The sequence below is a fragment of the Schistocerca gregaria genome, chromosome 2 (genome assembly GCF_023897955.1).
Source record: "Schistocerca gregaria isolate iqSchGreg1 chromosome 2, iqSchGreg1.2, whole genome shotgun sequence".
Lineage (NCBI taxonomy): Eukaryota > Metazoa > Arthropoda > Insecta > Orthoptera > Acrididae > Schistocerca > Schistocerca gregaria.
In genome coordinates, this window is record NC_064921.1 from 570,731,164 (window position 1) to 570,757,824 (window position 26,661).

General features: G+C 41.3%; 1 protein-coding gene across 4 annotated transcripts in view; it reads left to right on the forward strand.

Annotated features, from left to right (window-relative positions):
* The window catches only part of LOC126332942 (pleckstrin homology-like domain family B member 1), a 996,704-nt gene that overhangs the window by 697,378 nt on the left and 272,665 nt on the right, over window positions 1–26,661 (forward strand). For all 4 annotated transcript variants that reach the window (XM_049996695.1, XM_049996697.1, XM_049996694.1 and 1 more), the window contains one exon: window positions 23,845–24,018. In XM_049996695.1, the coding sequence (XP_049852652.1) occupies window positions 23,845–24,018 (174 nt within the window). The remainder of the gene's footprint in view (window positions 1–23,844; window positions 24,019–26,661) is intronic.

Sequence of the window (26,661 nt, forward strand, 5' to 3'; positions counted from 1 at the left end):
TGATACTGCTGGCTCGACCTGTTTGCAGTTCTATTTCGTATTATTTTTCGTCGGTTTTCGTTATGCAGTTGGCTTTTGGCCGATAACTGTACTGAAATCTCGTAAAATAGAAACTAATGATTTCACCAGGGAACCCGTGTGACACTTTGGCACTTTTATAATTTCAAATAATGACAGCATGTGAAATAAGCGTAGTCATTTGGATAAGCGTTGTTTTGTGAATCAAGAGGAAACATCTTTAAAAATGACTCGAACGATGTAGAATAGTAACACGAATTTACGATACATCCTTATATATGCATTTCTATGTCTCCAAAAACATCTTCTCCATTCAGAATGTTTGTCCAGGTTTATACGACGGGCAGGGATCAGGGACTGTCAGTACGGCCACATAGTCTCTAACTCGACAAACATTTTCAGTTACAGTACACCCGTTAGCCCGTAGTACCAACAGGTAAATCACAATTGAAGGCGAAAATGACAAATACATTTGCCGTGTCGGAAAACATGTTTGTTTAGCAAAGACAGCTTGTGTGACGGGCAGAGATAATGGACCTTCGCAGTGGTCACGGTTATTATCTGTGACAATGCTGCATACAAAATATCCAGTTAATAAGTAATTAAAAAAAAGTAAAATGGTCAGACTTTCTGGCAGATTAAAACTCTGTGCTGGACCGAGACTCGAACTTGGACCTTTGCCTTTTGTAGGCAAGTAGTATACCGACTGAGCTACCCAAGTACGACTCACGACCCGTCCTCACAGCCTCAGTTCTGCCAGTACCTCGTCTTCTACCTTCCAAACTTCATAGAAGCTCTTCTGCGAACCTTTCAGAACTAGCACTCCTGCAGGAAAGGATATTGTAGAGACATGCCTTAGTCACAGACTGGGTCATGTTCCTAGAGTGAAATTTTCACTCTGCAGCGGAGTGTGCGCTGATAAGAAACTTCCTGGCAAATTTAAATGTGCGCCGGACCGAGACTCCAACTCAGGGCCTTTGCCTTTCGTGGTCAAGTGCTCTACATCCCCCAGGCTGTCGCTAAGTCATGTCTCCACAATATCCTTTCTTCCAGGAGTGGTAGTTCTGCAAGATTTGCAGAACAGCTTCTGTCAAGTTTGGAAGGTAGGAGATGAAGTACTGGCAGAATGGAAGCTGTGAGGACGTGTAGTGAGTCATGTTTGGGTAGCTCAGTCGGTGGAACACTTTCCCGCGAAAGGCAAAGGTCCAAAGTTCGAGTCCCGGTCCCAAAGTGCCAGGAAGTTTCATATCAGCGCACACTCCGCTGCTGAGTGAAAATTTCATTCAAATTTTGCATTAAAATAATATGAAATGCGAGTCTTTTCTTTATGAATAATAAGTTAGCTTCGCAAAATATAGCTATGAAGCTGGGCATCCATGGTGCCCTTTTGCCCATGATAGTTAAGTCTCTTTTGCGGTAAATTTTCCACAGATAGTACATTTCAGCTCAACATCGGTATGAATCCGGTTCAGAACCTTTCTAATGATACCTCATTAATCCCTGCGTGATTGGCATGTGTCTGAGAAAGGGATATTGACTTATGAAATAATATATATGTTCACTAAGTAGTACGTCACAAGGGAGGTTTTATAAATAAATAATTAAGGTAACGACTTCTCCTTGACTGAGCCACAATGCTTAAACTCACTAAGATATGGCAGAACCGGGCAATATCCAAAAGAATGAAGGTGCACATGGTAGAATCATTAGTGTTGCCTGTGTTGTTCTACGGCTGCGAGATCTGGACCATGAAAGCCAATAACATGAGCCGAACTGATGCTTTCTAGATGTCATGTTGGAGGGATATGGTGCATGTACCATGGACAAAAACAAGAACTAATGCTTCCATTATAGAGCAACTTAGCGTCAAAAGAAGTTTCTTGGTAACTTTTTGAGACGACAGGAGAATAGTTTAGAAAAGATCGTCTTGAAACCCAAAATCTAGAGCAGAAGACCGCGACAGAGAGTAGCAAACTGATTGCTGGATCCAGCGAAGGAGATTACCGGTCTACCTCTCCTAACTGCATTAAGAAGAGCTGAAGATCACTGTGGACAGAGACGTCTATTCGGAGGTTCAGCTGGAAGAAACGAGGTCACTATATATTCAGCAAAGAGTAAACCACCATAATGGTGACTTCTGTTGTCACTGTGTTTGTACTTAGACTGCTCGGTCTGTTTCTACTAGAAAGTTCGATAAGTTGGTGTGTTAAAGGTTTAGTAGTGGCTATTTTCTGTACCTCATGGTTTGGCCTACGTGTGGTAAATTTTGTAGCTTTTCTTAAGATTCTTCTTTCTGTACCGTATAATCTCCTTGTTTGGTTAGCCACCCAGACAGACCGTTCGCCCATCCTGCCTTATGAGGTGCATTCAAGTTCTAAGGCCTCCGATTTTTTTTCTAATTAAGTACTCACCCGAAATCGATGAAACTGACGTTACTTCTCGACGTAATCGCCCTGCAGACGTACACATTTTTCACAACGCTGACGCCATGATTCCATGGCAGCGGCGAAGGCTTCTTTAGGAGTCTGTTTTGACCACTGGAAAATCGCTGGTAGATGTAATCGTATAATGAAAGTCAACAAGTTGATCATTCTGGTCCACAGTACGCAGCTCCAAATAGTTCAATGTCTGACCTGTCTCTGGAAGGTATATTGCAGTGACAGCGGTCTCACCAATCTTATACCCCATTGCAACTGGGGGGAAGAATCCATAAATAGTATGAATCAGGCTGTCGTTGAGATAGGATTTCCTTTCAGTGTTACACTTGAATCTGATTGTGCTAACAGGAAGTATGTCCACAGTCCTATCTAACATGTAAAACTTACTTGGATCCTTCTCCAAAACCTGTCCTTCTGTGAAACACAGTAGGCGCCCTATTGAACGTTTCCGGTTGAAGTCAGTCGTTGCATTTATAGTCCTTATTTCAGATTTGAGATTACTGATGTTTGCACTTAGCTCAATACCTTTTCCAGACTGTTTTAAGACTTTATTCAAACCATCTACATCTACGTCTACATTTATACTCCGCAAGCCACCCAATGGTGTGTGGCCGAGGGCACTTTACGTACCACTGTCACCTCCCTTTTCTGTTCCAGTCCCGTATGGTTCGCGGGAAGAACGACTGTCTGAAAGCCTCCGTGAGCGCTCGAATCTCTCCAGTTTTATATTCGTGATCTTCTCGGGAGGTAAAAATAGGGGAAAACAATATATTCGATACCTCACCCATACACGCACCCTCTCGAAACCTGGCGAGCAAGCTACACCGCGATGCAGAGCGCCTCTCTTGCAGAGTCTGCCACTTGAGTTTGCTAAACATCTTCGTAATGCTATCACGGTTACCAAATAACCCTGTGACGAAACGCGCCGCTCTTCTTTGGATCTTCTCTGTCTCCTCCGTCAACTCGATCTGGTACGGATCTCACACTGATGAGCAATACTCAAGTATAGATGGAACGAGTGTTTCGTAAGTCACCTCCTTTGTTGATGGACTACATTTTCTAAGGACTCTCCCAATGAATCTCAGCCTGGTACTCGCCTAACCAACAATTAATTTTACATGATCATTCCACTTCAAATCGTTCCGCACGCATACTCCCAGATATTTTACAGAAGTAACTGCTACCAGTGTTTGTTCCGCTATCATATAATCATACAATAAAGGATCCTTCTTTCTATATATTCGCAATACATTACATTTGTCTATGTTAAGGGTCAGTTGCCACTCCCTGCACCAAGTGCCTATCCGCTGCAGATCTTCCTGCATTTCGCTACAATTTTCTAATGCTGCAACTTCTCTGTATACTACAGCATCATCCGCGAAAAGCCGCATGGAACTTCCGACACTATTTACTAGGTCATTTATATATATTGTGAAAAGCAATGGCCCCATAACACTCCCCTGTGGCACACCACAGGTTACTTTAACGTCTGTAGACGTCTCTCCATTGATAACAACTTGCTGTGTTCTGTTTGCTAAAAACTCTTCAATCTAGCCACACAGCTGGTCTGATATTCCGTAGGCTCTTACTTTATCAGGCGACAGGGCGGAACTCTATCGAACGCCTTACGGGAGTCAAGGAAAATTGTATCTACCTGGGAGTCTGTATCTAATATTTTCTGGGTCTCATGAACAAATAAAGCGAGTTGGGTCTCACACGATCGCAGTTTCCGGAATCCATGTGCATTCCTACAGAGTAGATTCTGGGTTTCCAAAAACGACATGATACTCGAGCAAAAAACATGTTCTAAAATTCTACAACAGATCGACGTCAGAGATATAGGTCTACAGTTTTGCGCATCTTCTTGAAGACTGGGACTACCTGTGCTCTTTTCCAATCATTTGGAACCTTCCGTTCCGCTAAAGACTTGCGGTGCACGGCTGTTAGAAGGGGGGCAAGTTCTTTCACGTACTCTGTGTAGAATCGAATTGGTATCCCGTCAGGTCCAGTGGACTTTCCTCTGTTGAGTGATTCCAGTTGCTTTTCTATTCCTTGGACACTTATTTCGATGTCAGCCATTTTATCGTTTGTGCGAGGATTTAGAGAAGGAACTGCAGTGCGGTCTTCCTCTGTGAAACAGCTTTGGAAAAAGGTGTTTAGTATTTCAGCTTTACGCGTGTCATCCTCTGTTTCAATGCCATCATCATCCCGGAGTGTCTGGGTATGTTGTTTCGAGCCACTTACTGATTTCACATAAGACCAGAACTTCCTAGGATTTTCTGTCAAGTCGGTACATATAATTTTACTTTCAAATTCACTGAGCGCTTCACGCATAGCCCTCTTTACGCTAACTTTGACATCGTTTAGGTTCTGTTTGTCTGAGAAGTTTTGGCTGCGTTTAACCTTGGAGTGAAGCTTTCTTTGCTTTCGCAGTAATTTCCTAACTTTGTTGTTGAACGACGGTGGGTTTTTCCCGTCCCTCACAGTTTTACTCGGCACGTACCTGTCTGAAACGCATTTTACAATTGCCTTAAACTTTTTCCATAAACACTCAACATTGTCAGTGTCGGAACAGAAATTCTCGTTTTGATCTGTTAGGTAGTCTGAAATCTGCCTGCTATTACTCTTGCTAAACAAATAAACTTTCCTCCCTTTTTTATATTCTTATTAACTTCCATATTCAGGTATGCTGCAACGGCCTTATGATCATTGATTCCCTGTTCTGCACATACAGAGTCGAAAAGTTCGGGTTTGTTCGTTATCAGTAGGTCAAAGATGTTATCTCCATGAGTCGGTTCTCTGTTTAATTGCTCGAGGTAATTCTCGCACAGTGCACTCAGTATAATGTCACTCTATTCTCTGTCCCTACGGCCCGCCCTAAACATCTGCGTGTCCCAGTCTATATCTGGTAAATTGAAATCTCCACCTAAGACTATAATATTCTGAGAAAATTTATGTGCAATGTATTCAAAATTTTCTCTCAGTTGTTCTGCCACTAATGCTGCTGAGTCGGGAGGTCGGTAAAAGGAGCCAATTATTAACCTAGCTCGGTTGTTGAGTGTAACCTCCACCCATAATACACTCCTGGAAATGGAAAAAAGAACACATTGACACCGGTGTGTCAGACCCACCATACTTGCTCCGGACACTGCGAGAGGGCTGTACAAGCAATGATCACACGCACGGCACAGCGGACACACCAGGAACCGCGGTGTTGGCCGTCGAATGGCGCTAGCTGCGCAGCATTTGTGCACCGCCGCCGTCAGTGTCAGCCAGTTTGCCGTGGCATACGGAGCTCCATCGCAGTTTTTAACACTGGTAGCATGCCGCGACAGCGTGGACGTGAACCGTATGTGCAGTTGACGGACTTTGAGCGAGGGCGTGTAGTGGGCATGCGGGAGGCCGGGTGGACGTACCGCCGAATTGCTCAACACGTGGGGCGTGAGGTCTCCACAGTACATCGATGTTGTCGCCAGTGGTCGGCAGAAGGTGCACGTGCCCGTCGACCTGGGACCGGACCGCAGCAACGCACGGATGCACGCCAAGACCGTAGGATCCTACGCACTGCCGTAGGGGACCGCACCGCCACTTCCCAGCAAATTAGGGACACTGTTGCTCCTGTGGTATCGGCGTGGACCATTCGCAACCGTCTCCATGAAGCTGGGCTACGGTCCCGCACACCGTTAGGCCGTCTTCCGCTCACGCCCCAACATCGTGCAGCCCGCCTCCAGTGGTGTCGCGACAGGCGTGAATGGAGGGACGAATGGAGTCGTGTCGTCTTTAGCGATGAGAGTCGCTTCTGCCTTGGTGCCAATGATGGTCGTATGCGTGTTTGGCGCCGTGCAGGTGAGCGCCACAATCAGGACTGCATACGACCGAGGCACACAGGGCCAACACCCGGCATCATGGTGTGGGGAGCGATCTCCTACACTGGCCGTACACCTCTGGTGATCGTCGAGGGGACACTGAATAGTGCACGGTACATCCAAACCGTCATCGAACCCATCGTTCTACCATTCCTAGACCGGCAAGGGAACTTGCTGTTCCAACAGGACAATGCACGTCTGCTTGTATCCCGTGCCACCCAACGTTCTCTAGGTGTAAGTCAACTACCCTGGCCAGCAAGATCTCCGGATCTGTCCCCCATTGAGCATGTTTGGGACTGGATGAAGCGTCGTCTCACGCGGTCTGCACGTCCAGCACGAACGCTGGTCCAACTGAGGCGCCAGGTGGAAATGGCATGGCAAGCCGTTCCACAGGACTACATCCAGCATCTCTACGATCGTCTCCATGTGGGGAATAACAGCGTGCATTGCTGCGAAAGGTGGATATACACTGTACTAGTGCCGACATTGTGCATGCTCTGTTGTCTGTGTCTATGTGCCTGTGGTTCTGTCAGTGTGATGATGTCATGTATCTGACCCCAGGAATGTGTCAATAAAGTTTCCCCTTCCTGGGACAATGAATTCACGGTGTTCTTATTTCAATTTCCAGGAGTTTATTTCACAGGAACTATCCACTTCTACTTCACTACAGGACAAACTACTACTAACAGCGACAAACACGCCACCACCGGTTGCATGCAATCTATCCTTTCTAAACACCGTCTGTTCCTTTCTAAACACCGTCTGTTCCTTTGTAAAAATTTCGGCTGAATTTATCTCTGGCTTTAGCCAGCTTTCTGTACCTATAACGATTTCAGCTTCGGTGCTTTCTATCAGCGCTTGAAGTTCCGCTACTTTACCAATGCAGCTTCGACAGTTTACAATTACAATACCGGTTGCTGCTTGCTCCCCGCATGTCCTGACGGTGCCCCGCATCGATATCATATGCACCTGGTTCTATTTCCACAATGTCTTTTTCACCATTAATATTCAGATGCAGTTTGTTGTTGGTATCAGTGATATTTGGGATGCTGTTGTACGTCTCCAGTCCAATCAGTGCAACACTCTATTCACCAATGTTCAAATCAATTGTCGGAAAGTAATTTTCACGCAACACAGATGATCGTTCTTTCAACATCAAAGTGTACGACATTGCATCTGAACCTAAATTTATGAAGGAATGCTTAAAGCTTCTCCTTATATAGCATGCTTCTTCTTCTTCTTCTTCTTCTTCTTCCTTGTAAACGCCAAGAGAAACATTATGCATAGATGTCCACAGAGGTATGTGTTAAAGTCCTGACAGCGCCGATAATTGTAGAATGGTTCAAATGGCTCTGAGCACTATGGGACTTAACATCTGTGGTCATCAGTCCCCTAGAACTAAGAACTACTTAAACGTAACTAACCTAAGGACATCACACACATCCATGCCCGAGGTAGGATTCGAACCTGCGACCGCAGCAGTTGCGCGGTTCTGGACTGAGCGCCTAGACCAGCGAGACCACCGCGGCTCATGATAATTGTAGAACACACGTCTTCTGTGAGTGAAGTATGTCTGTAATTCTTCTGGCGGTTGCAGGTCACCATATGAGTCGAAATAGTAGACGGCACCCACATTTTTCATAACATATGATACCCAGTGGGTGTCAGGGCCCCCAGCAGCATCTAAACTCACCAGTCTTCCACAAAGTCTTCGATAATGTATCCCGCATAAACACATCACGGATTCTTGGTATATTGAATTTCTTTCTGACAAACTTAAGATAAGTATTTTTGAGTGGTCGATCTAGTAGGACGGCTAATGGGCTTCTTTTATTTATGAGTAGACCTAGCTCTTTCCTGTAAAGTTTCCAGTATAGTCCTATTCCCAGGGCTGCTGCTTCCATCATGTAGTTATGTCTTCTTGGAACTGCGCTTGGAAGTTTTGCGCGTTCTTGACCATTCGCGCAATAGCTGCAGCACCACCAGCGATGGACCTTGCTGCCGAGATGTGTAGAGGGCCGGGATGGGAAATGGAAGAAAACTGCCAGATGTCTTGGGCATTGGTAGAACTCGAGGTCCTTTAACTGATCCACTACTTCTTCCCGCGCCTTCCTGCTTCAGTACGTTCTTAAAAACTATTCTTACTTAGATGGCTAGCGGCAGGTGAACCAACTTAAAAGCTATTCTATTTACAAGATGCTCACGGTACATAGATACACTGTATATATATTTACAGGCTATACACATGTTGCGCATGAACAAATAAATCAATATATAATTTTTTTCTATTTTTGCTTTTTTAATATTTTTGTTCATGCTTTTTTTTCACACACACACACACACACACACACACACACAAACAAACAAACAAACAAAAATCAGTCCACCCACCCCTTCTCGCACTACAAGTGAGTAGTGTGAGTACAAGAGTGTTTCAGTCCCGTCATCACAAATGACCCTTCTATCGTCCTCTCGATCGAATACTGGTCTGCCGCTCCATATGCAGTGGCTGTGGTGCAACACCGCGAACACCTCTGCAAAGGCACTGCAAATAGTCTTCGATAGTGAGAGCTCTCAATGCCATACAACGCACACCCTTAGCTCACCTCTGGGTGGCAGCTTCCAATGTGCGATACGCATACATTTTTGGGGGTAGACCTATAAACTCCACGATCGGCAATCCATTCGCCTCATCCTTCATCAGACCAATAACCTTCTCGTTCTGCGGAATAACACCATAAGGATTATCAGCTGTGCATGAGGATATGTCGAATTCACTACCATAGCACCTCATTACTTCATATGGATCGCAGTACTTCACCATATAGATGAAGCATCTACACTGCACAGTAGCTGATACTTGGATTGAAACAGTGTTTTTGAGAATACACAAACATGTTCAAATTGGACTCCATTCACACGTGTTAGCATCATTATGACACTAGTCTAGCTGCTGTCCAGTGTAAAGCATCTTGTCATGGTTCATGCAGCTCCCCTCGTCAGAAGTTAGAGTCCTCCCTCAGGCATGGGTGTGTGTGTTGTCCTTAGCTTAAGTTAGTTTAAGTTAGATTAAGTAGTGAATAAGAATAGGGACCAGTGCCCTCAGCGGTTTGGTCCTAAAGTCCTTATTACAAATTTCGAATTGGTGTTGCCAGAATTGGATGGGCATGCAATAATTGCTCATATAATATCCGGGAGCAGAATTCCGTTCTTCTTTTTCAGGTCCTCTTTTTTCATCTTCATAGGACCTGTCACCAACAACAGAGTCCTTCTGATGAGGATGTTTCACACGTCCTACCATGATACTAACTACGCTGGGTACTGACAAGTAGTTGACAAATACAGAAAGATAAACTTAAAGGTATGGTAATTGCATGTGTAGCCACTATAGCTCCATCACTTAACTGACTGACAGTTAATTTGGCGAGACAGCGATATCAGATATATATGACACACACACACACACACACACAGTACATCTACACGCTGTGTGCATCTTGTAAATAGAAAAGCTTTTCAGTTTTTTCACCCACTGCAAACTCGTGAAGAGTAACTTGATCATTCATTACATCAATAACTGGTGTAGCGTTGAAAAATAATGAAATCAATAAGTGTAATATTTGACTATAATGAGAGAGGTATGAAATGAAACACAAACATGGTTTGAGATTATATGTACATACATTATTTATTTAAATGTCATACATAGGCTGCAGTATTTCAAGAAAACCGTCAGACTCTTTCTTTGTCTTCTTCTTTGCACCTGTACAGTATTTCCTAAACAAAGCGTCTTGACATGCTATAAATTCTGCACGTGTCTCCCGCAAGCCAAAAGATGCTTCACAGTACTCAACGTTTTTTACATGCACACTTAATCTGTTTCTACTTTGATTCAGCATTCATATGCATACAAAGGTTTGCTTCAAATCATCAACATGTACACTATGCACATATAAAAAGTTTACATCATCATTGTATGCAGAGTCTATGCCCATCAACCAACGGTTCAATCTCTCCAAAGCAAGATGTAGCGCAGTATCCAGATCATATAACTTCGTAACTAATCTATACCTTGGATAAACACAGTTGTCACCAAATTTGACACATAGTGCACAGTCATCATACACTGTTGTAATAGATAGTGTCACACCAGTAAGGCGAATGTCTGTGGGAGAACGAGTTGGATAATACTCTGTAGTCATCTGGTGATTGATGTAGCCCTCCGCATGATGTATTTCGGCCCAGTCGAACTCGGAAATTGGCACTTTAACACCTTTGAATGCATTTTCAATTTCTATTCTCGCATGAAAGCCCCAGACGTGATGTGCTTCTATACCAATGTTTACACGTTTTGTTCCACTGGGAGTTAAATTGCATGTAGAACTGAAAAACATGGGTACACTTGATGCCTTCTTATACACAGCATCTGTCCTTTGTGGCTGCACCAGCACCGGGATGTTTTGCTGGGATGGATATTATGTTGGTGACCAGTACTGTCCTCCATCATGCTGTTGTTTGAGACCACCAGCTGCGTTTGATGTGTTGGGAGCAGATTGTGTGTCTGCATCACACAAATCGATGAGTGAGACAACAGTAGCTCCTTGTCCTGCTCCAGAAAGTCGGCTATGTGCGCTACAGGTTCCCATGTGGTTGCTACAGGTTCAGACATGCTGGAGGTTGTTGCTGCTGCAGGCTCAGAGGTTGGTGCAGGTCTCAACAAGATGGCAGCCGAAGTTTCCACAGGTCAGGACGTGGCAAAGATCAGGTTGGTGCTTGACCCTGTGGGTGGGTTTGGACATATCGAGGGCTACTGTTGAACAAAGACAAGGAATCATTATATATGGACCAAGAAGCGAAAACAATCAATAATAATAATAATAATAATAATAATAATAATAATAATAATAATCCCTGTGGAGGCCCAGGAGAAGAATAGGCCTCCAGTATGTTCTACCAGCTGTAAAAGGCGACGAAAAGAACAAACAACTAATAGGGATAACCCCCCCCCTTTAAGAGTGATTAGTTGGTTCAGGACACAACTAAAGAAGCCTTGGACAAGCGCCGTCATGGTCGGGGACGACGCTTGAACCCTATGCCCGCCCACAATGGTAACGACACTGCTAGCCAACTGGAAAATGATTTAAATCCAAATAGAGATGTTTTGCAGGATATTCTTCCTGCAACCACCCTAGAAGGAAAACAAAGACAGAGGATGAGATGGTCAGATGAAGTTAATCGACACCTCATGTTCTGTTATTACCAAGCAACAAACCTAGGAACCAACACAACTGGATACAGATCACAAGTATACACAACATTTATTACCAGATACCCAGAATTAAAATTTTTAACAGAATAACAACTAGCTGATCAGATCCATGTAATAATAAAAAATAACAGGATACCCAGTCAGAATTAGAAAACATCAAACAAAAAGTACAACAAATACTGGAACAAAATAATGTGCAATCAGAAGAAGAAGAAGAAAATACAGTAATGGACCCAAATAAACAAAGAACAACACACATCAATTAAACAATCAGAGGAAAACAAAATCTTAAGACTGTCACCAGAACAAGTACAAATAGAACACGAAGTGACACACATGTTAGATATAGAAGAAAAATTTCAGCTGACATATATAGAATACGAAGACACAAATACAGACATTAGACCATTCTTGCATAGACTGCCAAATAACCCACAAGTCGAAACAACAATAAAAACTATCAACACAATCATACACAACAAAATAAATGAAAACGCAACTATGGAAGAGTTACAACTACTGGTTTATATAGGAGCACTCACTACACTAAATATACACACTAGGCAGAGATCAGAACCAACCAACACACAGAAGAAACCCACAAAACGAGCATGGCAACATAGGTTACAGATCAGAATAGAAAATCTGCGAAAAGACATTGGACAGTTAAAACAATTTATAAGACATCAAATGTCAGAAAAAAACGAAACAGGTTAGGTAAAATCTCACAACAAAAAGCGATAGAGCAATTAGATGAAAAGAAGCAGAAATTACAATCATTGGCCAAACGACTTAGAAGATACGAAAAAGTGAAAATAGAAGGAAACAAAACCAAACATTCAACACAAACCAAAAGAAATTTTACCAGACAATAGATAACACACACATTAAAATAGACAATCCACCAAACATAACAGACATGGAACACTTCTGGAGCAACATATGGTCAAACCCGGTACAACATAACAGGCATGCACGGTGGATAGAAGCAGAAACAGACACATACAAGATGATGCCTGAAGTGATAATTTTGCAACATGAAGTCACCAAAGCAATTAATTCCACTCACAATTGGCAAGCCCCTGGAAAAGATAAAATAGCAAATTTCTGGCTAAAGAATTTCACCTCAATACATTCACATCTAACTAAATTATTTAACAGTTACATTGCAGACCCATACACATTCCCTGAAACACTCACACATGGAATAACTTACATAAAACCTAAAAATCAAACAGACACAGCAAACCCAGCTAAATACCGCCCCATAACATGCCTACCAACAATATACAAAATATTAACTTCAGTCATTACACAGAAATTAATGACGCATACAACACAGAACAAAATTATGAATGAAGAACAAAAAGACTGTTGCAAAGGAGCACGAGGGTGTAAAGAGCAACTGATAATAGATGCAGAGGTTACATATCAAGCTAAAACTAAACAAAGGTCGCTACACTACGCATACATTGATTACTGAAACACTTTTTATAGTGTACCCCACTCATGGTTACTACAAATATTGGAAATATACAAAGTACATCCTAAATTGATACAGTTCCTAAACATAGTAATGAAAAATTGGAAAACCACACTTAATATCCAAACAAATTCAAATAATATCACATCACAGCCAATACAGATTAAGCGTGGAATATACCAAGGAGACTCATGAAGTCCTTTCTGGTTCTGCCTTGCTCTGAACCCACTATCCAACATGCTAAATTATACAAATTACGGATACAATATTACTGGAACATACCCACACAAAATCACACATTTGCTATACATGGATGATCTAAAACTACTGGCAGCAACAAATAACAACTCAACCAATTACTAAAGGTAACAGAAGTATTCAGCAATGATATAAATATGGCTTTTGGAACAGACAAATGTCAGAAAAAATTGCATAGTCAAGGGAAAACACACTAAACAAGATGATTACATATTGGATAACCACAGCGACTCCATAGAAGCGATGAAAAAAAAACAGATGCCTATAAATATCTAGGACACAGACAAAAAATAGGAATAGATAATACAAATATTAAAGAAGAACTCAAAGAAAAATATAGACAAAGAGTAACAAAAATACTGAAAACAGAACTGACAGCAAGAAACAAAACAAAACAAAAGCTATAAATACTTATGCTATACCAATATTGACCTACTCATTTGGAGCAGTGAAATGGAGTAACACAGACCTAGAAGCACTAAATACACTTAGACGATCACAATGCCACAAATATAGAATACATCACATACATTCAGCAACAGAGAGATTCACATTAAGCAGAAAGGAAGGAGGAAGGGGATTTATCGACATAAAAAACCTACATTGTGGACAGGTAGACAATTTAAGAAAATTCTTTCTAGAACGAGCAGAAACTAGCAAAATGCACAAAGCAATCACTCATATAAATAAATCGGCTACAACACTGCAATTTCATAACCACTTCTACAACCCTTTAGATCACATAACATCAACAGATACGAAGAAAGTAAATTGGAAAAAGAAAACACTACATGGCAAGCACCCGTATCATCTAACACAGCCACACATCGATCAAGACTCATCCAACACATGGCTAAGAAAAGGCAATATATACAGTGAGATGGAATGATTCATGATTGCAATACAGGATCAAACAATAAACACCAGATATTACAGCAAGCATATTATTAAAGATCCCAATTCCACAACAGATAAATGCAGACTTTGCAAACAACAAATAGAAACAGTAGATCACATCACAAGCGGATGTACAATACTAGCAAATACAGAATACCCCAGAAGACATGACAATGTAGCAAAAATAATACAATATAAACTTATAAAACAACACGTTTCCACATACAAGTATGCACCACAAAATGTACTGGAGAATGATGAATACAAATCATACTGGAACAGAACCATTATAACAGATAAAACAACACCACATAACAAACTTGACGTCATACTCACCAATAAAAAGAAGAAATTAACGCAACTAATCGAAATATTCATACCCAATACAACAAATGCACAAAAGAAAACAGGAGAAAAAATTGAAAAATACATCCAACTGGCTGAGGAAGTCAGGGATATGTGGCATCAGGATAAAGTTGACATTATACCACTTATACTACCAACTACAGGAGTCATACCACACAATATCCACCAGTGCATCAATGCAATACAGCTACATCCAAACTTATATATACAACTATTGAAATCCGTAATTATTGATAATGTTCAATTACCCGAAAGTTCCTAAATGAAATATAACATATACCGTACAGTTAAAAGAAAGTCACGCTTGATCAAGGTCTGCGTCACTTTCTACTTCTGACCAGACATAACGTCTGAGATAAGAAAGAAATAATAATAATAATAATAATAATAATAATAACCACAGAGAAAGATGTGATGTGGGATATTTACTTTTCCACTTTCTTCCTGTTCTTCAGAGCTGTGTTGGATTGAAACTGTTGCTGATGCTTCATGGTTCTTCTTGTTCTGCTGCTGGTTGACTGAGCAAGACTGAGGTCCCAGAGCTGGTGAGCCTGCTCTATATCCCCTCCAATGACGTTATCAGATACCACCATCCTACTGGCTGAAGTACCACACGTGACTGGATTAAGGTTTCCTGTTGGTTCCCGCCATTTTTCCCCCCAGATCGCCATCTTGGATAATGTCACAGAAGGAATGACAGCGCCCTCTGGTGGCAGTACAGTGTACTAGGTCAGTTGGACTACCTCTTAATTGCTGAAATGAAGACTGTCTGCAAAATAAAGACTTATGTCCATCCTATCCAGCACAGGCTGAGTCCTTTCGCCGCCAGTTTCTAGGAAGAGATGGCAGTAGAACGACTTAGGTTAGTGTAGGTAGCTCAAGTGACCTATTTTCCTGCCATTTTCTTAGGTTAGTGAAGGTAGCCATGGTGTGTTGCATTGACCTGCTGGAATTTGTACTTCTGGGTGAGGGGAGGGTGTTTGGTTAGTGGTGGTAGTCCAATTGACCTATCTTCCCACCATGACGTCATTGCGACGTTGCCATATCCATATCTTGAATAAATTTGGCAACAATGCCATGTGGGGTGGTACATAGTTTGCTCTACTACTCACAGTGACTCCGTGACATTCAGGCAGATGTCTGATGCCATCACGAACCGACCGTTTCATGGATACACACAAACAGTTCTGTTTGCTGAGCTTGTTTATGCCTTCAACTGCTTTCTGAGTCGTTACAGTTTCTGCTGATGTCTGCAGCACTGGAAGATGAAACTTTGGGCAAAGAATTATGCCTCCAACCACGGCCTTAATATGAATGAGGCAAATACCAGCAATTTTATAAATATCAGCTGTGAAAGTCTGCAATGTATGAATAACATGCCTGCCATCAGTGCTGCAGGATTCATAACGGAAAAATCAAAACTGCACTGCGGGTACAAGGGCTACTGATGATTTCTACGAAAAATCAAGACGTCCACTGAAACAGTTTAGATGTTGGTAAACCTGATATTGTTCAAGATGTAAAACATGGGAGGCACATTAATTTACTGGGCCGTGCCACATGTACTGTGTAAAAGAATAAAAACGATGCACAGAGAAAATATTTTTACTAAATAAAAGTAGTGGACTACATCCCAGATAAAGAATCTAGCGAAGTTCTTGAGCAGACGCGCTCAAGACAGTTTAAGGCTTAACAAAATGTATTTACCTTAAGAAAAACATTGCCATAATAAGATTCATTAGATCACTAACAAGTGTAGCATATCACATTAATTGGTATACATTAACAGAGATCGAAGCATTGGTTAGGCTGTCGAGGATCGGAGTTTACCGTCAGTTTTCCGTCTGTTGACAACAAGCGTGACAATCTGCATATTGTAATAAAGATCAGGAAGTAGGGTTGCAACATGGTTCGCAAGAGCACTGATGTTGAGACATGAATGCTTACATGGAAAAGCATCGCTGTTGAAAGTGCATTGCTTTTAAAAACGATACATCGTTGTATTTAAGATGTTTCTATGTATTTTAGAATTATCAGAAAACGCACACCAAAATTATTTTACTTTTAAGCAGCATAATAAAATAAGTTGTATGGTCAGACACAAAGGAACTGGAAATAGTCGCCTATTTCATCAAAAATATTCCCCCCTTCTCCTAACATTAAACATAATCGTACTGATTGATGTGATGATCAACTGCCTTCATATACGAGGGTAATCCCAAAAGTAAGGTCTCCTGTTTTTTTATTAGTACATAAACCTGTTTGTTTCTACAATTGTTTACATCAGTTTACAGCTTGAACATTTCGCTATTTTTCGACATAATCGCCATTTCTGCCTATGCAGTTTTGTAGACGCTCTGGCAGCTTTTGTATGCCCAAGTATACCAGCTTGGCGTCACGCTGTTCAGAAAGTTTTGGACCTCTTCTTTCACCTCGTCATCGTTGGTGAATCGCTTTCCGACCAAATGTTCTTTTAACTCAGGGAACAGGTGATGGGCACCAAGTCAGGGCTATAGGGTGGGTGGGTGTTGTAGCAGAGCAACGGCTTGCCGAGCAATGTGTGGGCGAGCTTTGTCATGGAGAATGTGTACGCCCTTACTCAACATTCCTCTTCTCCTGTTCTGAATTGCCCGTTTGAGTTTTTTCGGTCTGTCGGCGTTAATTGTGGCCCCAGTGGGCATAAAGTCGACCATTAATACCTCTTTCCGATCTCAAAAAAAAGGTTGTCATGACTTTACCGGCAGACTTGGTTTGTTTGAGTTTCCGCGGCTTTGGCAAAGAAGGATGCCGCCACTGGCGTGATTGTTGCTTGATCACAGGTGTAAAGTGGTATGCCCATGTTTCGTCAACAGTGACTATTGAGTCCAGAAAGTTGTCCCGTTCGGCTGCAAATCGGTGAAGACATGTGCGGGAAGCAACAACTCGTTGCCGCACGTGGAACCAACGTGCAGAGATCATCCAGGGTGATCCGCAATTTTTGCGCATGCTTTGCTCAACCTTCAGCACTGTCTCCTCTGAAATGGACAGTCTCCCGCTCAGTTGTTCGTCGTGAATTTCGGTCCGACCAGCTGCAATCACTCTACATCACTTACAAACATTTTTGACACCCATACACGACTCACCATACACTTCCGTCAATTAGCGATGGATTTCAGTCGGCGCAGTGCCCTTTGCGTTCAAAAACCGAATAACTGCGCGTAATTCGCACTTGGTGGTAACACCCAACGGAATCTCCATTCTCAACAGCTGCCAAGCCAAGACTGAGCGCCTCAGCGCGACGTGCGCATGTTTACACACTGCTCGTTAAAGACTTTTCATAACAGTGTAACCAATTGTCACACAGAGTTCTGCACTTATAAAAAAAAATAGAAGACCTTACTTTTGGGATTACCCTCGTAAATCAGGTTATGGAACTAAATAAAACGGATCTTGTAAAGAAAATTCATTTTTTTAAAAAAAAGGATTTATTTCTTTGAATATAACAATTTAACGCAGAATTTAAGAAAAGATGCATAGAAAATATAAATCCTAGAAGTCTGTTTTTTTTCTGGGTGATGTTTGCCTCGGCCTCTGAGAACAGGCACCTGCTTGGCATGGATACTGTGATGATGGAAAAATACTACTTTGCAGTTTTGTAATTTTTGGGAAAAGTGACTTCATACTCTCCCAGGTTTCAATATGATCTCTTTCTTACTGGCGTAACAGGCAATGACAGTAATGTTTCCAGCAGATGTTAATCACTTATTTGTCGTGTTTTTGTGTGACAGCTGCTTGCGATATTTACAAGTGTTTGACTCGTCTTTATCCGACACATCGGGTGTGTCGTTCGTGATTGTAGCTATATTAATTCCTCGTACATAGTTATCTAAGTAACTTATTACGTTTAATTAGCGACATCATCTTTGAAGTGCATGAACTTTAAAGCTGAAATTACCAATGGTGCATTTTTTTAAGTTGTCGATCCTTCTTGCCAGTTTATTATTTATTTTGTCTTTAAATTTCATTTATAGGTACCATATTTTCAACTGTTTACCGAACACAACCGACTGACTGGATCACCTGAAATTTCTGTTGTTAAGTTTTCAAATGGTCGTACCAGTTCCGCCATTTCTTTGACACAGTCTTAACTAGAGATGGGCAAACTGAAACACACAACTGTTTCGAAACAAATGAAACAGTACACTGTAATGTTTTAATACGTTGTTTCGAAACAGTGAAACAGTTTGTGCTTTGTAATCTACTAAACCTACACTTTATCACCTTGAATGTCTACTGTATAAGTATGTCCATATAAACACAAATGAGGTGCGAGAACGCTGATCATGGAACTACCACTTAGGCGTCTTGGCAGTTTCATATTTCCTGCAGCAAATGCGCTGCTTTCGAGTCGTGTGACTTTCACACTTTTAAATTGGCTGAGGACAGCCATAGCTGAAGATAGAAGAACCACCACGAACGGAACTGGAGGTGGGAGCAAACTGCAGAAACAACGGATATGCTACTGGGATTCCCAAATTTCGTTACTATGGATAATATACCCATCCTGCTAATTTCCATGCACACAAAGGGAATCATTGTGGATAATAGGCACAGTGACTATAGACTCACAAATAATGTCAAATAATTCGAATAAATAACAAAATACAACAGACAAAAATTTGGTCTTTCAAGGTGTTTCGAACCGTTACTATAAATTCACCATGCTTCCCAGCTCTTCCCGTTCACCATTACACTATCAGTGATATGTCAAGCAGATTGCTTGCAGTTATACCTACATCAAATTTATGTATATGTCTAATAACTGTCACTCTGTCTTTTTTATTCATAATGTTGTAGGCTTATTTGCTTTTCTTAATATGATTACTGTACATGAACAGAGAAGCGTATGTTATAAAAAAAGTGTAATTTAACTAAATGATTTTCACATATTTATTATTTTGAATGTGAATAGTATGCATTGTTTTATTCTTTGGTTAGTGTTCATAAAGCAGTTGTTACGCCATTTCGGAATAGGACAGTCAGCTAGAAACGAAGCTTTATTTTCGGATATCTTAAGCTTCATGCTATTGCTTGTCAAAAAGATTTCGACACTCTTGAAAGTGTTTCACGAAGTGGTACGTTGTGTTTCAATACCTGTGCCGAGCCCGAATCTCGTCCGTCACAGAGCGGAATGAAACATCACTGTTTCGTTACAATTAGTCCGTTCCAAGCACAGGTGGACTGAAACAGCCTTATTTTGAAACAACGATACAGTTTCTGTGTCTGGTTCGAGATCGATTCTGGTCCGGTTATCGGAGACAGGGGGCGGAATGAAACACCACTGTTTCAAAACAGTGACACCGAGGCGTTCCGAAACACTGAAACAGTTCCACGTATCGATACACTGTATCGAAACGTAGAAACAGGGGCCAAGTCTAGTCTTAACTCGCTGCTAGAAACCATTGGGGGAGCCTCAAGTCTAGTTAAGACTATACTCCCACCATGGACACCAACTGTAGGAATCATCATAATATAATACGAGCACGAATTCCATCATGTGCGGATGTCAAGTATAATTTTTTTTCCTTTTAATTTGGCATTCCTTCAGTCCCGTCTCTATTGTCTCGTTACTTGCATTGACGCCATCTTTAATATAATTAACATTATCTCATACATTACTTATCAATTCAGTGCAGTGTTTTACATAATAAGGGAATTTAGTTATGACTAAGTTCATCCTATGGGCAAAACAACAGATAATCTTTTTTTCGGCAGATTTGATTATCTTCATAACACTGCTGACATTATCTGTGACAGTACCTAAAACCTTTTAAAGTGAAATATTCTAGTCAGAGAAAATATGTCAGTTTATCAATGATGTACAGGGATGTATGGTATTCTGTCAGTTCGGAAACACATGTTGTTCCGGTGAGGAGTTGTGTTGTCTACAAAGTTAATAGTAATGCCCACAAACGATTCATTTTACATTGATTCTGTCCAAATGTCGTCAGTAATGTAATAGTTTTCAGCATGTATGTTTTATAAACATCACTCATTGTTCATATTTTTTTGTTCTCTTACGGTTTGGCACCTTGTAGGCAACGAGAATCACTTATATTATATCCAGTGATCGCAGTACATAATTCAATGGAGACTATCTGAAATAAATGATAATATTGTGAAATTTATATTTTACTTACCTATTAGCTCAAAATAAAATGCAGCACTGCAGGAATTAAGAGACCCGACACATCGAATAGAGGGCATCCACTAAAGGAATGAATGATCCATTGTTCGACAGTGTCAATGCATTTGTAATCTTTCGTCGATGCATCGGCGATTGTCGCCATTCAAAATATCGATGCTAACCTCGATATTTATGGACGAATCCTCAATGTTTCCAAAACGTCGATGTATCGTTTGCATCCCCACCAGTAAACTTGCGGAGGCAAAAAGTGCATCAAAAACATAGTTCATTCAGTGGTATAGTTCTTGGTGATCTTTTTTCTGGCACTCGAAGGAACGAGAGGAAAATGAGTTGCTCATATAACACAACATTATTGGACTGTCTGTGTAGTGAGTTGAAGCACAAACAACGACTAGCGCGCAATAAAAATGTTGCTGGGTTCGGAATAGTTTCTCCGTGTAACATATCCCCCTTATTTTGCACCACACAACCTTTTATCTCCCTAACACTCTAGTTATCGCCAGTGAAAACGTATAGTATCAGAATTGAAAACGAATTTTCAGTTGACATCTTTACATGGCTTGCTGGAAGATTATTGACAGTTATGTTGTGAAATACGGTGGTTAACAAGTCGAGAGAAACCCTTGTTGCAACTGCAATTCCAACAATATAATAAAAATGTCTGCATAACTGTAACCTACAGACGTTATACTGCGTGTTGACACGTAGTGACTAACATACATTACATGACCACAGTCCATATTTATGAATGGCAGACACAAATGTACCACAGTGACAGTGCACTGTCGCTGAAGTCTTCTGTAAAAGAGAAAAAAAATCTAACGCTGAAACATTTCTGATGGCGTGTAAGATTTTAAAGGCTGGAAAGAGATCAACCAGCATTAGCCTCGTAGCAGTTCCTCTGTAATTTCCTTGGTACGAAACGTGAAAAAACACGATGAATTTGTTATAGAACATAGATTAGCCACTGTCAATGAAAAAAATGCAATAGGCTATACTGTAGCGCAGGACATTAGATGTGATAAACTCTGGTTGCATCACCATCAGCCTGAAAACAAATGCCAGAGGATACAATGACACCATTCAGATTTGCTACCAAAAGAGAAGCACTGGCATTACGATCTGCTGGGAAAGTTAGAAGTGGCGTCTTCGTGGGTACAGAATGTTGCATTTAGGTTTCTTGAACTTGGACAGATCATAAACACTGAGTGCTACATTTAGTTACTTTGGAAGGTCCATTGAGCTATGCACAACAAATGTCCGAAGTAGGTAATCTTGCAACACGATTCACATGGCCATACACTGTGTCAGTGTGGTGCTAATTAGAGTACAGGGTGTCCCACTCAAATCTCCCTGATTTTAAAGACCCAGGAAAAAAACACAGTAGATACGACAGTGAAAAATGCACCAGATTGTAGAGCATCTCAAAGAATTTATTTATTTAATCATCAGTACACCTCTACATGTAAACCACTTGTAGCACGAAGAATATCAAGTCCATATTCTATTTTTTGCCAATTTCTTTGTAACATTTCATCTGTTATTGTTGCAATTACATTAGTGATACAATGTCACAACATAGGAATATCTTTCACTTCGGTTGCATACACGCAGTCCTTCACGAATCCCCTCATGAAGAAAGCGGCATAATATCGGGTGAACATGGTGGATAGGCAATGGGTCCTCTGCATCCGATCCAACGATTGGGAAAATTCCTATCCAGGAACTTGCGAACAGCCGTTGACCAATGCCACGGAGCTCCGTCTAGTTGACAAATGATTTTGGGCTGCAAGTCTTGTATCTGTGGGTTCACAAACTGCTCTAACAGGTCCAGATAAACTGACCCATTCACTGTTTGTTCCGCAAAGAAGAACAGTCAGACAGTCCTGTCATGCATTAGCTCCCACTAGACATTTAGTTTAGGGCTATCACGAACATGTTCAGTGACAAAGTGCGGATTTTGCGAACCCCAAATCCGAACATTATTACTATTAACCTGTCTGATAGATGAAGGGTTGCCTCATCTGAGAAGAAACATCTTTCCAGGAAGCTGGCATTCATATCAATACACTGCAGCATATCCGCAGCAAATTGTTGCCGTCGTGGTTTGTTATTCGACGTCAGATGTTGCTGAATTTGCATTTTTTAAGCACACATACGAAGGTACTGGTGAACTAAACGATGCAATGTTGATCGAGGTACATAAAGTTGCCTCGATGCTTGACGAATTGACTTACGTGTCTCTTCTAAAACTCAGTAATGTTCGCCACCACAATGCTTCAGAACATTTCATGTTGCCAGAAACTTCCTATAGCCAGAACCTTCCTATACCATTCCTTAATTGTTTTCACATCAGGTGGGTCACATTCGTACACACGGCTATGATTTCTTTGCACAGTAATTGGCGATTTTGTTTCTGCAAACCGCACTACTGCTTGCATGCACTATTATGCGACCATGCTGCACTCTGGCGACGATACTTGGCACTTCTGACGCGGAATATAAATTCTTTGAGATGCTCTACAAGGTGGTGTATTTTTCATTGTCATATCTACTGTGGTTTTTCTCTCCCGGGTCCTTGAAATCGAAGAGGTTTGAGTGGAACACCCTGTATTTTGTAAGAGTTCTCACGTTAGTCTCAACTTGATACCCTCCAAAAGTCACCGGTTCTGGGGAAATACAGTTTTGGGGCCAATGCTGTCGGATACTGAAAGACATCACAAAACAATTGCGCCAGTGTTATCAAGCAATTTCAACAGACTTACACCGTAAAAGAATTTCCAGACTTATGGAACAGCATGAAAAAATATGATCAAAGAGATGAAAACTATAATGGAAAGTGGCAGGAATCACTGTTGATTAACATGATGTACTTACATAGCTAGCTTAGAAAATAAAAATTAATATACAGACCAACAGGTTGCACAGGTCTATTAACCTCAGAATTAATATTTTGAGCAGTAAATGTTATTTTCTATACTTCTTTATAATGGAGTTACCACTATACCCTTGTGAGGTAAACATGTGAGCCTGTCACTAGATACAATGTTGTTTCCCTGCAGGTCGCGTGAGCCTTGGATCAGACCCATCGATGGACATTGTGATGCAGGGAACTGGTGTTGAGCCCATACACTGTCACATTGAGAACAATGCCGGCATTGTCACACTGTTCCCTGTGGCAGCCATGACAGCTGTTGATGGCCTGCAGGCTTTTACGCCCACCAGACTAACGCAAGGTATGTCTCATAGTCATGTGTGTTCTCCTGCATGTCTACAAATATTTTATTCTGATATTATACTGTTGACCCATTTACTTAGTGTGGTTCACTGTATGCTACAAAACTTTCAAAGGAATATCCTCATAAATTGACAGTTAAAATTCAAACATTATGGCTGTTTCAAAAGTAACATCCAATCATTTGAGCATTAAAGAGAAATGATGACTGGATCTTTGAAAGTACTCATAGACATGTTCAAAATACTACTGGTTGGAAACACAGAAACATGAGTATTCGAGACAGGATTGATTTGATTTGGTAATTGCAAGGAGACAAAAACAACAGTGATCTCAGCCCACTGTTACCCACAACAAAACTTAGTTTATTGTGGGGTTTCACTCCCTGTGTTTCTAGTAAGCTGGTACCCTGTAAAGAGTAGTATGAGACCCTTTACTAGTTTCTTGTTAGGCCCAACTTCTTCACTACTCAATGGACATGGCTCTTCTGTGTCTTTTGCCCTCCAATACTTCACACTGGAACATTAGACATGGTGTGGTTCCATCCACCTCATCACATGGTCTACACTTCTGGGAATCCCCGTCTATTCCCATCATATGGTGGTGTTTCGTAAAGTTCTCCTGGCCAACCATAATTCCTACCATGAGTTTATTCTGTCTCCTGTTCAAGTCCATGGTTACAGGACTTCTCTTGGAACATTGCTTCTTCATCATTGGCGTGCCACTTATTAAAATTTTTTTTTTTAAATTTTTGAATCATCGTTTAATAGTCCACATCCTGTCTTTTCATCCAGCTACTTAGTTTTGAGTTCAGCATTACCTTATGATGATTGGGGCATGTTTCAGTCCAGTAAATTGAGTCGTCACACTTCTAAGCTTGTTCATTGCCACTAATTCCTGACTAACCATGGACTCACAGCAAGTTTACCTTGTTGCTTCCCCTATTCTCACAAGAGCTTCATGCCATTCCCCAATGATCATTTATCTCTTTGCAAAGGTTGATACAGATGTCAGGACTGCTTCGCCGTCTGAATAAACATAAATAATACGATACTTACAGCACCTATGCAAATTCTACGCCATGCACACCCTGACAGAGCATACTTTTTCCTGGAATGATGTAGCTAGCTTCCCTAGAAAGACTGCTGTCTCTCTAGTTTAGGTTGTACCCCATTTACTCCAGCCCCAGAGTCCTTGTTATGTTTTCAGTCCTTCACAGAACCAGATCATGTCTCCTGAATGGTCGTGGTCTGTTTTTCCACAGCTGCCTGTTTACAACTGTTACACTGAAAGGATTGTTGAATTTCCCTGACTAATCCTATATTTACACCACTCACTACACTGGTGTGAGATTTTAGACACCCTAAAGGTATCCAGTTGTGTCCTGTTTGTAACCCATATGCCCCTGCCACTGCCATCAGCACAATCCAAAGTTGTAATGGTAGCATGTCCAGCATGGTTCCCATCCCAGTGTGGCAGTGCTGCTTGCTCCACCTGCTATGGCAAAGCAGACCAGTCTCTGTACTTCGCCAAGCTCCTTAGCAACCACCATCTTTTGTACTTTATTTCGCCATACTGTAGTCCCATAAAGTATCATGGGTCTTATTACAGTGATGTGTATCCAGTACATACTCCTGTGGTTACTACACACCTTTCTCGTGTTTATAAGATCACCTTTTACCTCGGAACATAGATTCTTTAGGTGAAAAGACCATGATAGTTTCATATCCAGGGTTACCTCCACATATTTCACTACCCCCTCTACTGAAAGGATATTAAGACTCCATTGTGTGTGCTGGATATGCTTCCTCAGCAATAATACTGTATTAGTTTTTTTTTTTTTTGGGACTGACCCTTAGATCCTGTTTTCGGCATCAGTCGTCCACAGTGTTCAGTGCACATTGTGCCACTGTTCTAACAGTACTAGCAACTTTGTCAGGTTTTACTAGGAGTAAATCATCTGCATATCGTTGGTAAAAATAGCCTAAAATATTCAGCTCTTAAATGAATTCATTCAACACTAGGTTCCATAGCTGTGGAGACAAAACTACTACTTATAGGTGGTGCAGTGGTTAGCACATTGGACTCGCATTTGGGAGAACAACAGCTCAAACCTGTGTCTGGCCATCCTGATTCAACTTTTCTGTGATTTCCCAAAATCACTTCAGGCTAATGCCAGGATGATCCCTTTGAAAGGGTATGGCTGACTTACTTCATCATTCTTCCCTAATCTGCTGGAACCAATGACCTCACTGTTTGATTCCCCCCCCCCCCCCCCCCCAAAAAAAAAAAAAAAAAAAAAAACCAAACAACCCATGGCTTCCACCTATCTTCTAGTTAGCATGGTCTTAGTACATTTGCACATAGTGGTCTCAGCGCTATGCTCTTCTGCAACTCCAATCATGGATTCGAAGCTCGTATTGCTAAAAGCCCCCTCAATATCCAGAATGATGCAGAGAGCCATTTCCAGAACATGTAGAGATTTCTCCACCTTCCCAACAAGTTAAAGTGTTTTCCACATGATTTGTCTGGTTGATATGTGAGATAGTTTACATGTAAAGGAACCACAGTTAACCTCTTTTTTCCCTGCCATTCACATCAACAGATTTTTTTAATGTCATTTGATTAAAGGAGCACAGACTTC